This window comes from Bactrocera dorsalis, chromosome 2 (genome assembly GCF_023373825.1).
Source record: "Bactrocera dorsalis isolate Fly_Bdor chromosome 2, ASM2337382v1, whole genome shotgun sequence".
Classification (NCBI taxonomy): Eukaryota; Metazoa; Arthropoda; class Insecta; order Diptera; family Tephritidae; genus Bactrocera; species Bactrocera dorsalis.
Genome location: NC_064304.1, coordinates 85909280 through 85922541, shown reverse-complemented (window position 1 = coordinate 85922541; position 13262 = coordinate 85909280). Strand labels below are relative to the sequence as shown.

At 35.3% G+C, this 13262-nt stretch overlaps 1 protein-coding gene and 1 long non-coding RNA gene across 36 annotated transcripts in view; one reads left to right on the top strand and one right to left on the bottom strand.

Moving 5' to 3' along the window:
* Nucleotides 1–10011, top strand: part of LOC105222708 (phosphatidylinositol-binding clathrin assembly protein LAP) — a 53962-nt gene extending 43951 nt beyond the window's left edge. For 24 of the 35 annotated variants that reach the window (XM_049448851.1, XM_049448845.1, XM_049448828.1 and 21 more), the window contains 3 exons: nt 94–193; nt 3534–3626; nt 6369–10011. In XM_049448851.1, the coding sequence (XP_049304808.1) occupies nt 94–193; nt 3534–3626; nt 6369–6575 (400 nt within the window). In that variant the 3' untranslated portion in view covers nt 6576–10011. The remainder of the gene's footprint in view (nt 1–93; nt 194–3533; nt 3627–6368) is intronic. The other 11 variants (XM_049448860.1, XM_049448853.1, XM_049448846.1 and 8 more) reach the window with 3 other exon arrangements.
* Nucleotides 815–4123, bottom strand: LOC125776511 (uncharacterized). Its single transcript, XR_007421775.1, has 2 exons — nt 3991–4123; nt 815–872 (listed from the first exon to the last, which is right to left on the bottom strand). It is a non-coding gene; the product is annotated as an uncharacterized LOC125776511 (long non-coding RNA).
* Nucleotides 10012–13262: the final 3251 nt, after the last annotated feature.

The following is a 13262-nucleotide window of genomic DNA, read 5'->3' as shown; positions in this document are numbered from 1 at the left end:
CATTTTAACACAAAAACACACATAAACACTCACATAATAAGTTAATTCATAATATCAAAATGCCATATACCATATTTACTTACTACTGTATAGACCTGTGCAATGGAACTCACCGAAAAATACAGCGAAACCCGGTGCTAATTGGACACCTCAACCAATGGCTGCTACAACTGGTGCTGGCTATCGTCCAATGGTGAGTCTCAATCGCTTCTACTAAACTACTAAAAAGCAAAAAAAAAAAAGATCTTTTATTTCACGTTTAACTCAGATAAAACAGTACTACTCCTACTCTACTGCTACAGGCACTACTACTACTACTACTACTACTAATTATACAATTCGTACTTGAATATACGATACCAATTTGTATATGTACTACTTACAAAACTACCTATGAAAACACCTATTGTCCAACAAAAGAAAAATATATATATAATTCAAACCAAAAGCGACAAATTGCAGAATCGAACAAATTTGGGCCAAATATATAAAACATGTTGTAATGCCAAGCAACAAGTAAACTGAAAAATATTATTGATAAACATACAAGATGTTTGCATAAAAACAGTTACAATTAGAAGATATAATTTTTATTAGTATTCTCTTACACGTTTGCTATATTTTTGCGTATTTTTTCATAATTCTTTAAACTATTTTTCATGAAATGTTTTCAAAATGCTATTTTGTATTTATCTTTGTCACAATTCCCTCAAAATTTTTATTTATTTTTTTAAACTTGCTTTAAATGTATTTTCAATTATTTTAAATGTTTTTTTTTTCAAATTAATGTATTTTTCGTGTCATCTGCTCGTTACGTTTTCGTCAAACACTGGTGCTGCATTGAGCAGTTTGCAAACAGTCTATATCGTCACCTGAAATGCAAAACAACGTATGATCAAAAAAATAGAAATTGAATTTTTTATCGCTATTCATATTACTTATATGTATGTAATATCAAAAAATTTCAAGCTTCCGCTCACAGATATAACCAATATATAACCATTTTATAACCAAAACCCAAATTTTATTTCAATATGTGTGGTTTCATTATATCGTTTTTACTTCGCCTAAAAACTCATGAAAAGAGATGTTACGTTATTTCGCATCTTAAGTGACGATATATTTTTTCAAACAAACTATAGGATATTTTATTCCCTTATTTTGAGGTTAAGAACAGGTCTTATTCATTTTCATAAACTATTTTAATTGAAAAGATGTTATTGCAAATTCTTGAGATTACTTTTTTATACTTAGATGTTCAAGAACAGTAGTAATAACCAGAAAAGAAGTACTTCTAATAAGCCTCTGTCAAACACACATATTTAATGAGATTTTATTCACAGCTACTTATATACATACATATGTATGTGTGAAATCAGTATATAAAAATGGAAATAAGTAAAGAAATGTCAAAATATATTATTTACCTGTAGACCTACCATCAAAAGCTGTAGACTCTGTTTCTGCGCAGTCTTAAGATTTAAATGTTACTGAGTGCGCGTGTTGTTTAACGAATTACTAACATATTTTATGACAAAAAAGTACCCGGAAAATGTAAATTAAACGCAAAATATTTAATTATTCATCAATATTCACTTTCACCAGTTATAATACACTTATGCCAACGATTTTTCCAGTCCTCAAAACATTTTTCAGAAGCACTTTTGGGATGGTCCTTCAGTGAATTTTGTTTTGTCTCTTCGATCGATTGAAAACGGTGCGGCAATTTCAGTATGGGGAGCAAGAAAAAATCACACAGCGCCAAATCTGGTGAATACGGTGGTTTATTGATGGTTTTCTTTGCGTTTTTGGCTTTAATTTCGGTCACAATTGTAATCTTTTTGGAAAAAATTTAGCTTTATCAGGACGAGTCGAGCAGGAACGCTTTTCATATCCAACAAAATTATTGGAATGTACTCGCGAGAGACATCGAGCTCTCTTGCCAACTCTCTAACATCTTTCTGACTATGTTCATGCACCATATCCTTCACGTTTTTAATATTTTCATCAGTTGAAGACGTCGAAGGTCAGCACGAGGCATGTCTCTCGACCGTCTATGAAGGCTTGGTACCACTCGTAGGCTTGTGTTTTTGATAAAACTAAATCACCGTAAGCTTTTTCCAACATTCGTAACGATTCCGCACACGAAAATTTTGTGAGAAATATGAAATTTGAGACAAATTCTTTGCTCAATATTTTTATTCATTGTAAAAATCGTAACACACTACTGAGGTCTACTGACCTCAAGCTCTACTGACCTCAAGCTGCTGTAAACAAACTGGTTGACAGATCGCGCTCATATTTGACAAAGTAATTAAGGACAGTGCTACCAACACCACTTTTTTGTGAAAATAATTTACCCGGCGAATTTAATTACAATTTCCGGGTGCTTTTTGTCGTACTGTATGGTAAAAAAATTAATTGCAAAATTAAGATGAATGTAAGAATTTGAATATTTTTACCTTCACAATTTTTATTGGCAGTCCTTGTAAGCAGTAAAAAATTATAAAGGGAAATTAAACGTTATTTTGTTTAGTTAAAAAATAAACAGTTATTTTGTATTTTCGTCACTTCTCTAAGCTCATTATTCTTAAATAGGTACATATGTATGTAAATAAACTTAAAATTTAAAATTTTATTTTTTTGCGTTTCCATTTAATAATTTTCAACACTTTTACAAATGTCGGCAGTCCATGAATATACTTTATCTACAAAAACTAAATACAATAAACAAAAACAACATGTATACAAACTTATATAGATTTCCAACTACTATCACGCAGAACATAATGAAATACGCAAACACTACAACCGGACACAAAATTTGCTAAGAGAACCAATTTTCGCTAATTGCTTTGAGAACTTGTTTTTTTTATAAAATTTTTTCCTTATCATCTATATGTTTATACATTTGTATATTATCTCCTTTTTTAATTTGACTAATTTAATTTTGTAATTTATAATTTTGTTAATTTATGATTTTTTCTCTTTTATCTTCTCTTTACATATGAATACCACCACCCTATACTACCCCCACTCATTCGCTGCGTTCATTCGTTTAACTACATGCACACGAATAATACTCTCGTTCACGCGAAACTCCCTCTCTTGCCAACAAACATACATACTCCCCACACATATATGCAATAACAAATAATACGAAATTCACATGAAATAATTATATATACTCTTTCTTACTATTGCAAATCCAAAAAAAATATATATAAAAACAATAAAATAAAAACATATTTCAAATGATTAAACATTTCATATTATATTCTCTTAATTTTTCTCTGTTCATTGCATTCGTTTTCAATAAATAAAAAAAAAATTAACTGCTTTTATTGAATCAATTAAAAACAATTGATTTCCATTTGCCATTCATTGCCGATATTTCTCGTGCGATTTTCACGAATACTCGACACGAATGAATCTCTGTGTGTGTATGTACCTTGTTCACTCGTACCACCTTTACTACCACAACCACCACCACCACTACCACCACTACTACTACTACTACCGTGTTAACTTAGGCACATGGCATGACAGTAAGTCCTGCGCCTATCACAATCCAAAACCATCAGTATATACACGCTAGTTATCCTGTTATACCAAATTATATGCAGGTAAGCTGTCTTTTATGTTTTTCATTTGTTTTATATTGCTCCTAATTTAAATGCATTATTTACATTTTTTATTTTGTTTTTATTTTAATCGTTTTAATCGTTATGTTTATTGCCCATTTGCGTTAATTTCCACTACTTAACGATTCGACTAAACCTCCTACTCCTCCGATTGTAATTTATGTAACCTTAAGCTTGGTAGTCAGTTTGTTGGTCCCTAACGGCATTTCATAAAATCAAATAGCGCGTTTGAAAGCATGTCTACTTAACTATATATCCTTAACACTATCTATATTTTCATGACCCCCTAACAAACCGTATAGTTTTTGAATAGAAATGCTTAATTTTTTTCATTATTCTTACTTACATTTTAAGAAACAGCTCAAATATGCAGTTGAAGTGAAAATTCCTAAATAAAATTGACAATGTAAACACCTCGCAACCCTTTGTGATACTTCGAGCGATGTTATGAAAAGAATTTCAACTTAACCTAAAATTACTTGATTTATTACTTACCATACAAAAAGCTGACGTGTCCAAGAATAATAACTTCAGTTTTCGACACACTATGTCATAAACGAAACGAACTGTCAAAGTGTCGTAGTAAGTGTAAACAAAGCTTCTGCTCCATTTCGTTCGTGACGTTAAAAGCTAACGCATTTTCCTGTCAAAGATAACGGGTTTTCCAATGAGAGTTTGGGATATCAATGCAATTCTTTTTTCCTATGAAAGTATATCCGATGCCGTTGTGTATCGAACTCGATTCCTTTTGCACTCCACGGGCACGCTTGCAGAAGTCCAGACGCTGAACCCAATTTTCGACGGTTTTCAAGCATAAATCGCCCGATACTGCTGAAATTTCACGTTCGATATTCGTACGAAGTTCATCAATCGTCGCTGGCTTGTTGGCATAGACCATAGACTTGACGTAGCCTCTCAGGAAATAGTCTAACAGCGTCTAATCGCACAACCGAGACGGCCAATTGAGAGCCATTTCATGTTCACCAAACTTGGTTTTCAATAGATCGATTGTGACATTCGCTGTGTGACTTGTGGCACCGTCCTGTTGGCACCGCATATTGTCCAAGTCCATATCATCCAGTTCGAGCCAAAAATATTCGGTTATCATTGAGTGATAGCGATTCTCATTCACAGTAACGTGCCGGTCTTGATCATCATGGAAGAAGTACGGCACAATGAATCCGCCGACTCATAAACCGTAACACACCGTAATTTTTTCGGTATGCAATGGTGACTTATGGAGTACGTGTGGATTGCTGCTTGACCAATAACGCATATTTTGCTTATTGATGAAGCCATTCAGCCAAAAATGAGCCTCATCGCTGAAGATGATCATTTTCAAGTTGTTGCTCAGCCCAATTCACAAACATATAACGATTCTGGTGCTCAAGCAGCTTCAGTTTTTGTCAACTGCCTGTGGATTCGAACTTTTCCACTAGGCGCTCAATTGTTGATCTGACAGGACGATTATGACGACCATAAATTGGGCGTAGCGCTCTGCGAATTTCAGTAGTAAATTTTAATAATTTCGACTCGTTGTTGGATCGTATATCTTTCCATGATGAAATAGTAAACCTTACTGAAGAGAAATATCAAAAGAGCGAGAAAATATATGGCGTCGTTTTCTGTCCTGTCCCTATCAGTCTACTTTAGTAGCGTGCCTATTGAAAAACCCGTTAATTTACTGGGTTATACCGAGCTTGTTTACCATTAATTGAAGAGCGTTACAGATTTTGTTCTATTAAAAATATGCCTATGGTACTCGAGAAATCAAGTTTTGGCTAGTAAAATGTCACTCGTAAAGTCAAGTTTCGTTAGCAAAATGTCACTTTTAGAGCCGAGTTTTGGGTAGCAAACTGCCACATTTGCTATAATGCCATATTTGCTTATATTCTTCTTCTGAAATATTACGGTAATTATATAAATAACTGTAAAGCTTGTAAGTATGCTTATCTCAAGCATTGGAGCTTAAGGACTAAGTTGATGAAGTATTCAAACATAAACTTTAGATTTTCTGCGTATATCCTTATATTTATTTTTTGTTATTTTTTTTTTGTAATTATCCTTTCCTTTTCGATACATTTAATTGATTAATGCCATTATTTGAAACTGTGTTCTCATTTTACTTTGAAAGAATTCATTTCGATTAGCGAACATTAGTTACGTAAAAGTATCGGAATTACTTATACTACTACTACTAACCAACCACCCTGTAATCACCTAAATAATCAGTAATCTATAATTTTGCATAGATGCAGTTATTTGCAGTATTTAACATTTTCATTGATATTTCTTTCTATTCAATTAGTCGCAAAACTACGTCTCTCTCTCTCTTTTAACCTCTCTCCCACTTTCTTTACCGCTTATTTTCACTAATTCGTTCTGATTTGAGACCATTTTTGAGTTTAGTTTGATCTGTGACTTTCTTGCCTCATCTGAAGGCAAACTATTTGAACGTAGCTCTCTGACAGTGTTGCCCTTTTTGTGTACGAGAAAACGAAATGGATTATTCTCTACAAAATGCATGTTTCCTTTCGATTTTCCCTTTAGTAAAACTTTCAATAATTACTGCATGGAAATATTTTAATATTTTTGCTAATAAAATGTTTCAATTTTATTTTCTTCACAACTCGACAACAACAATGAACGCACACAACGTTTGCTGTGTATCTGCGCGCGTTGCCAACTAACTGTGTGCGGTGGTCATGCGTGTGTGTTGTTTAGCAGGGAATGCCGGTGATGGGACAACCTATGATGGGCCAAGCCCCTTTGACTGGCGTACAGCCGACGATGGCGCCAATGATGGCAGCGGCGCCGCAAGCGCTGCACAGTAGTGCGATAACAATGCAACCGCAATCGATCCACCACCAACCGCAACAACACAATGGCAGTAATAAGGGAGCGCCACCGGATCCATTCGGCGTATTATAAGTTGGCTAAATTGATCAGCCGGACATGAGCAACACTAACAACACAACTACGAATAAGCGCAGCAGAGCTGCTGCATAGACGTTTGTGGCGCCATCCAACAACACTAACAACACTTCGTATAATCAAACCACATTTAAAACGATGGCAGGGGGGTATGGAAAAGAAAACAAAAAAGAAAAACAAAACAAAGTTTGCTAAAATGGCTAGCAAAGCGCTGACAAGCGAAAGGGGCGTGGCTGTTAAGTGGGGGTGCATAGTTAGCTTAGCTGTGTTAGAAAATGTTGATGCCTTCCATTTGAAAGGGGACGCGTGCAGCCGGGTGCGTGTGGAGCAAATTGTGCATGTCATTCATAAAAAAAACATAATAAAAAATTATAATAATAATAACAAGAACACGTTTGAAATTATAAATTAAATACAATTGAATACTATTATGATTATATTACATTATATTATATACAATTAAATGCAAGCAAACATCAAGAGGAAAACAAAATGTAATGATGCAGCGTTAAAATTAGTAAATAAACAAAGAGCATACCATAAAATACATTATTGTATTGTACTATTTCTTATAAATATAATTATTCTATTGTATTATGTAACTGCAAATACCATTACCAATCACAAAGAGCGTTCATTGAAATGCGTAAATTAGTAAAAACAACAAAACCAACAAAGAGTTATACAAAATAAACGACAAATATATATATAAATTAAACGCAGCATACTTACTATTATTATCTATATATATGTATACATATATGAAAGAGATATTCGTATCTAAATATATAAACATACACAGGTGTATATGAGTAATGCAAAAACTTCTATAAATTAGTAATGTAAGTGACACTCAAAGCTGGCACGCTAATGTTAAATTACCCCAAATAAAAAAACATAAATAAAGTTATATACAGAGAAGCAAACGCAAAGAAAGTAGTTCAAAAACAAGACAAAAAAAAAATAAAAAGAATGATGTGTTATAAGTAAAAGGTACTAAAGGTATTTGTTGTAGTTTGTATAATGTAAAGTTGGCGTCAAATATATGTATATGTATCTAAAAGCGTTAATTTATAAATTATATAACACGCAAAAGTAGCAGCAAAGCGAAAAATAAACGCAGCAGCAAATATATAGCGCAGAACAAAGCAAAAACAATTATATTGTCCCGTTGAATATATGCAGATTACATTTGTATGTATGTGTATACATAAATTATGTGTGTAAATATATATAAATATATATTTGTAAAAAATGCAGCAACCGAAAGTTCAAGTTGATAAGCTAAAGAGAAACGCTATAATAATTACTGTTGCAAAGTGCAGTGTACTAATCATAAACATACAGCATATGTATATAATTTTTTTTGCATTTTGCATGTAAGCAAATGGCCACACAGCATGAGACATATTTTCTTTGCAAATAGCAGCCTTTTTTTCAAATTCAAAATAATTCAAATCAAAATAATTGTAATGCTGAAGCGCTTGCAACGAATTTAACTTTTACAAAATTCAATTTCTGACAGCGTGTAGCTTTTTGAATGTGCTTGGATTTCTATAAATCGTATTGCAATGCAATTATGACAAAAAATCGTTGAGCAGCTCTGATTTTGACGGTTAAATTACGCAATATTTTTATGGGGTTTCTTCAACTCCACTGAATATATTCAGTATACAAGTTTAGAAACCACTTTTATGCTGAATATATGTAATCAGATACATACATACTTACATATATTAGATACTTCTTTTATGCTGAATATAAACAGAGGAGATGAAGAAAGCTGAGATAAAATCACACATTAATTTGAGTTTGGCTACATAAAAATGTCAAAATTTCTTCGATGCTTGTGCTCATCGTGAGTTCAAGCCGTTACAAAGTGAAAATACATGAATGTGAACGAGATTAAGTATGCTGACTAAGTGACTTTGCTTTCTTTCTTGTCTTTAATTAATAAGTGTCAGTCAGGCTGACTCAAAATTACTTGTTGACTACATCCGGCACATAAAGTTTAATATTAATGACATATAATCAATTGAAAGCTAACAAATGTGCTTGATTTGCAAGCCAGTTATATAACGTCACCTAAAATACAAAATAACATAACAGCACTTTTCATAAGTTTACAGGCGAAGAAAAAACGATGTAATATAACCCACTTATATTGAAACAAAATTTTAGTTTTGGTTATAAAATGGTTATATATTGGTTATATAATAGTTATGTATTGGTTATATAATGGTTACATATTGGTTATGTCACAGTGACAGCTGAAAAATTTATGATATAATATGAAGTAGTGCATCGTAAGCAATAAAAAACTCAATTTCGATACTCTCATGCTACATTATTTTGCATTTTAGTTGACGATATGTACAATAAACTGTTTACTTAAATACCTTAAATACTTTGTTTGCGGAACGACTGCGCAGCAAATCTGTTCGCCGTAAAAACTTGTGGTTCTCTAAGTATTTTGTCGACTCTAAGTAGACTTCTATGTATGTATGTACCTTACTACTTCAGGATTGGGTGCCTAAATTATACCGCTGTTTTAGATTCTTTTTTGAAATCACACATCATACTTGTGCCTGACTGTTCATCTTCGCTGATGTGTCTGTGTTCTATTGCCTGCGTTCAAGCCTGTTAAAAATTGTGTCTAGCGCATAGTAGATTTCTAAAAAATAATACATATATACTAAATCACTAGTTAGTTGCTACTGCATCAAGCTGGTAGCGCTGTTGATTTCTGTTCTCAAAAAAAAAAAAGCATTCCAAATTAAAAACAAAAAAAAAAAAACATTGAGAGAAAACGTGCTTAAAACTTCGTCTGTTTGGTATTAAAAATAAATAAATTATATTATATAAATTTATTAAATTAAAAAAAATTAGTTAAATATTTTTTATTACGTCAAGTTTTAATTAACATAATTCTGCAACTTTTTTGTATGCTTACGTCATCGTTTTCAAAAATATTTGTAAAATATTTGGCGCTAAAAACTGTAGTTGCTCTTTGAAAAAGTTCTAAAATGTGTGATTTTTCCCCTTTTAAATACATTTTTTTATTATTTCAAATAATTAGTAGCACTGTGCAAATGACGCAGCACATAGTGAGTAATGCGTATATTTAAATGTTAAAATTTATTTCTAGTTTATATATAATATTCGAGGGTACGCTATGTAATTATGTTAAATATTATTATGTATCTGTATGTAAATTTGCAAATTTTGATGTAAATACAACAGAAAAACAAAACTCTTTACAATTCTATTTGAGAAGTGAGTCGTGGCAGTTGTAGAGAACGATAATTTATATTACCATAAACGACCAATACCAATAATTCTGAACTATTTTGTGTAAGTTAATTGATAATAACGAATCGTAGCTTATGATTGTAATGATGATGATAATAAAAATAAACCACAACAAAATGCATCTTTGTATTCTAATTGTACGTTCACTACTGTACTGTACTTCTTTATTGGCGTAGACACCGCCAACGCGGTTATAGCCGAGTTTAGAGTTTGGTCTTTGTTCTTCGAGAGAGGACTTTATTTGTCAATTGCCTACTCAGTTCGAAGTAGCACCTGCTGGCAAGAGTTATCCTGTGTTGGATTTTGAGTCTGACGTTATTGTTGTTGTTAATGCTAGTTCCGAAATTATCTACGACTTTGAAGTTGTAACTGTCAACAGTGACGTGGGAGCCTAGTCGCGAGAGCGACGACTGCTTGTTTGATGGCAGCAGATATTTCGTCTTGACGCGATGTGATTCGCGTACGCCAGCAATTTTACAAAAAAAAAAAAATTATGCATGTATTTCGTGCGTTCACTACTAATATCTTGCGCATAACTGTAAACATTTGTATTTGAATGTCACAGAAAAAAAAAATGTTATTGTCTACTTTTAGGCATTTAATCTTTAAAGCGAAAATTGCATTGCACTCAATAACTTAGCGGGAAATAAGTTTAAAGCAGTTAAGTAGACTCATGTCTTTAAGACTCTTTGAGATTTCTTGCTGAAATTTCGTGGACGGACAGTTGTTATGTAAAATACATACTACATGATAGTCCGCTAAGTGCACCAGAAAGAAAAATTAAAAATGGGAAACACAATGACAACAAGTAAGGAAGAGCTAAGTTCGCGTGAAACGAAACATTTTATACTTTGAGTTGTTGGATAATGCAATTGAAAATGTGGCGTAAGGGTTCAACTTCATTGTTCGACGAAATCGTGAATGCATTAAAATCAAGGTGAAAAATATACTAATTCATACTAAATCGATTTTAACTATTTTAGCCAATTCTACATACTATTTGTTAGCATATCACCTTCTAATTAAATGATCTGTGGGTTTCATTAAGGTACACACGGAAGTTCAAAAATCTTCATATTAGATATATCGACTAAGATAAGTATTAACTGGATTGAACTTTGACATATTTGACACACAGTCATATATATTTCAATTTTATATCTCATACATTGCATAATATTTTCGGTACTGGTGTTCGCATATTCGCTACCTTGGGACTTAAATGGTTTCATTCGATTTGAGAAATTTTTGGTCATGAAGTGTTATGTTGTTGTTGTTTTAACGGGAATACTAATCCCCGTTTGGGTGGTAAGGATCATTTGTGCTGTCGTCGACGTCATCTAACGGTAGGCCCAGGAAACGTGCTGTTGCGACGGGGTCGGACCAGAGGGAGGAGGGTGTTAGATGTGTAGGGTTTGTGGGGCATGTAAAGAGGTGGTCAGTGTCATGCGGAGACTCGTTGTGTCGTTTCTGTGTCTTTTCCCCATGTGCTGTCGGCTAGCGACTTGAGGATTTTGTTGCGGCTCTGTACTTTGGCGATAATAGCGGTCGTATGGGGAGAGAAGGAGCATAGACTATTGAGGGTTACACCTAAAATTTTAGGGTTATTGACAGTCGGAATTTTGACGCCGTCGACTGCAATATTAAGTTCAAGTCTATACTCCTTCGTCCAGTTCGTAAATATGGTCGCTGTGGATTTGGTGGGGGAGAGTGTTAAATTCCGTGCAGTGAGGAAACGAGAAAGGTCGGTGAGGTAGTTGTTTACTTTCGAACACATGCCATTGCTCGACGTCAATATCGTACAGTCATCAGCGGACGAGGTTATGGAAATCCCCTCTGGTGGTTGAGCAAGTTTCGAGATATAGAAGTTAAACAGTAACGGGGAGAGGACACCACCCTGCGGAACCCCCTGTTTAATTCTTCTCAGTTTAGATGTTGTTGAGTAAAGGTCCGGAGTAACGAGGCCTCAAGTGTCTTCACTACTTGGGAGAGGAGAGTTATCGGACGATAAGATTCCCTTTTGTTGGCGGGTTTCCCAGGTTTCAGTAGTGGGACCACTCTTCCGACTTTCCACACATCGGGTATTTGAAGAATGGTGAGCGACAGGTTGAGGACCTTGGTGAGATATTTTACTCCTGTCGAGCCTAGATGCTTTAACATTAGCATGTTGATTCCATCAGGGCCAATGGATTTGGAAGATTTTGCCTTGTTGATGATACCCTGAACCTCCTCATCGGTGAAAGTAAGTGGCGCGCCTTCGTTTGGCATTTTACGCAGCCGTCGGTAAACATATCGTTTAGCTTTGTCTATCGAAGGGTGCAGTGTAAACTGCCGGCTAAAGTAGCTCGCGCACTTCTTCGGGTCCGAGGAGGCATGACCATTGAATTGAACTTCAACTCGGTCGTCATGCCTCTTCGGGTTAGACAAAGCTTTGACAGTAGCCCAAAGCTTACTCACACCGGTGGAGAGGTTGTAAGACTTCAGGTGCTCTATCCATTTCGCCCGCTTATGCTGGTTTACCATAAGCCGAATCTCCAAATTGAGTTCCCTTATTCGGGGATCCCCGGAATCGGCATGGCGTAAGGTGTCGCGCTCATTAGCTAAAACGGCTGCTTCGGCTGGGAAATTGGGATGAAGCGAGCGGTAGCTGCTGCGATCACCTTGCGGAATTGACGTTCGCCAACGCATATAGGTAGAGCGGCCAAGGTGCTCTCAGTAAATTCTGTGAAGCCGACCCAATTAGCTTTGTTAAAGTTAATGAAGGTACGGTTGTCCACAGAAACAAAATCAGAAGGCTTCTCGATCGAGATAATTATGGACAGATGGTCTGATGCGAGAGTTAGCATAGGTCGCTAAGTTATGCTATTTATCAGACCACCGCTAGCAATGGTAATATCAGGCGAGCTATTACAGGTGCCTATAACTCTGGTGATGGTGTTTGTTGCAGCTGCAGAACCCGCATGGGCGGTTGTCGCACTGGGGTGTTGGTAGGTGACGCCTCTGTTGTGAGTTGCGGGGGCAGACTCCTGCAGCATGGGGCAACGTAGGTTTCACTCCACTCACGTGTGGTGCGCAGGCCGGAACACGCCGGGAAGTGACACCAGCCAGTGCAGAAATTGCACTTGACTGATGTAACGTTCCGACGTATAACGGTCTGACACACGGAACAGACTGTGCGAGGGACCAAGAGCTGCTGGTTGGAGCTCGCACGAGGATTGGAGCAGGATGAAGGTTGGAGGGGCAAGTTAGAGCGGGAGCTATGTTGCCTGATTGAACTCCTGGGGACCGTGAAGATCCTCTGTTGTCCACTCGGGTTGAGTAGCGGCGCGGCGCGCGAACTGAGTGCAGATTGTACAGCCGTAGAGGCTTGAG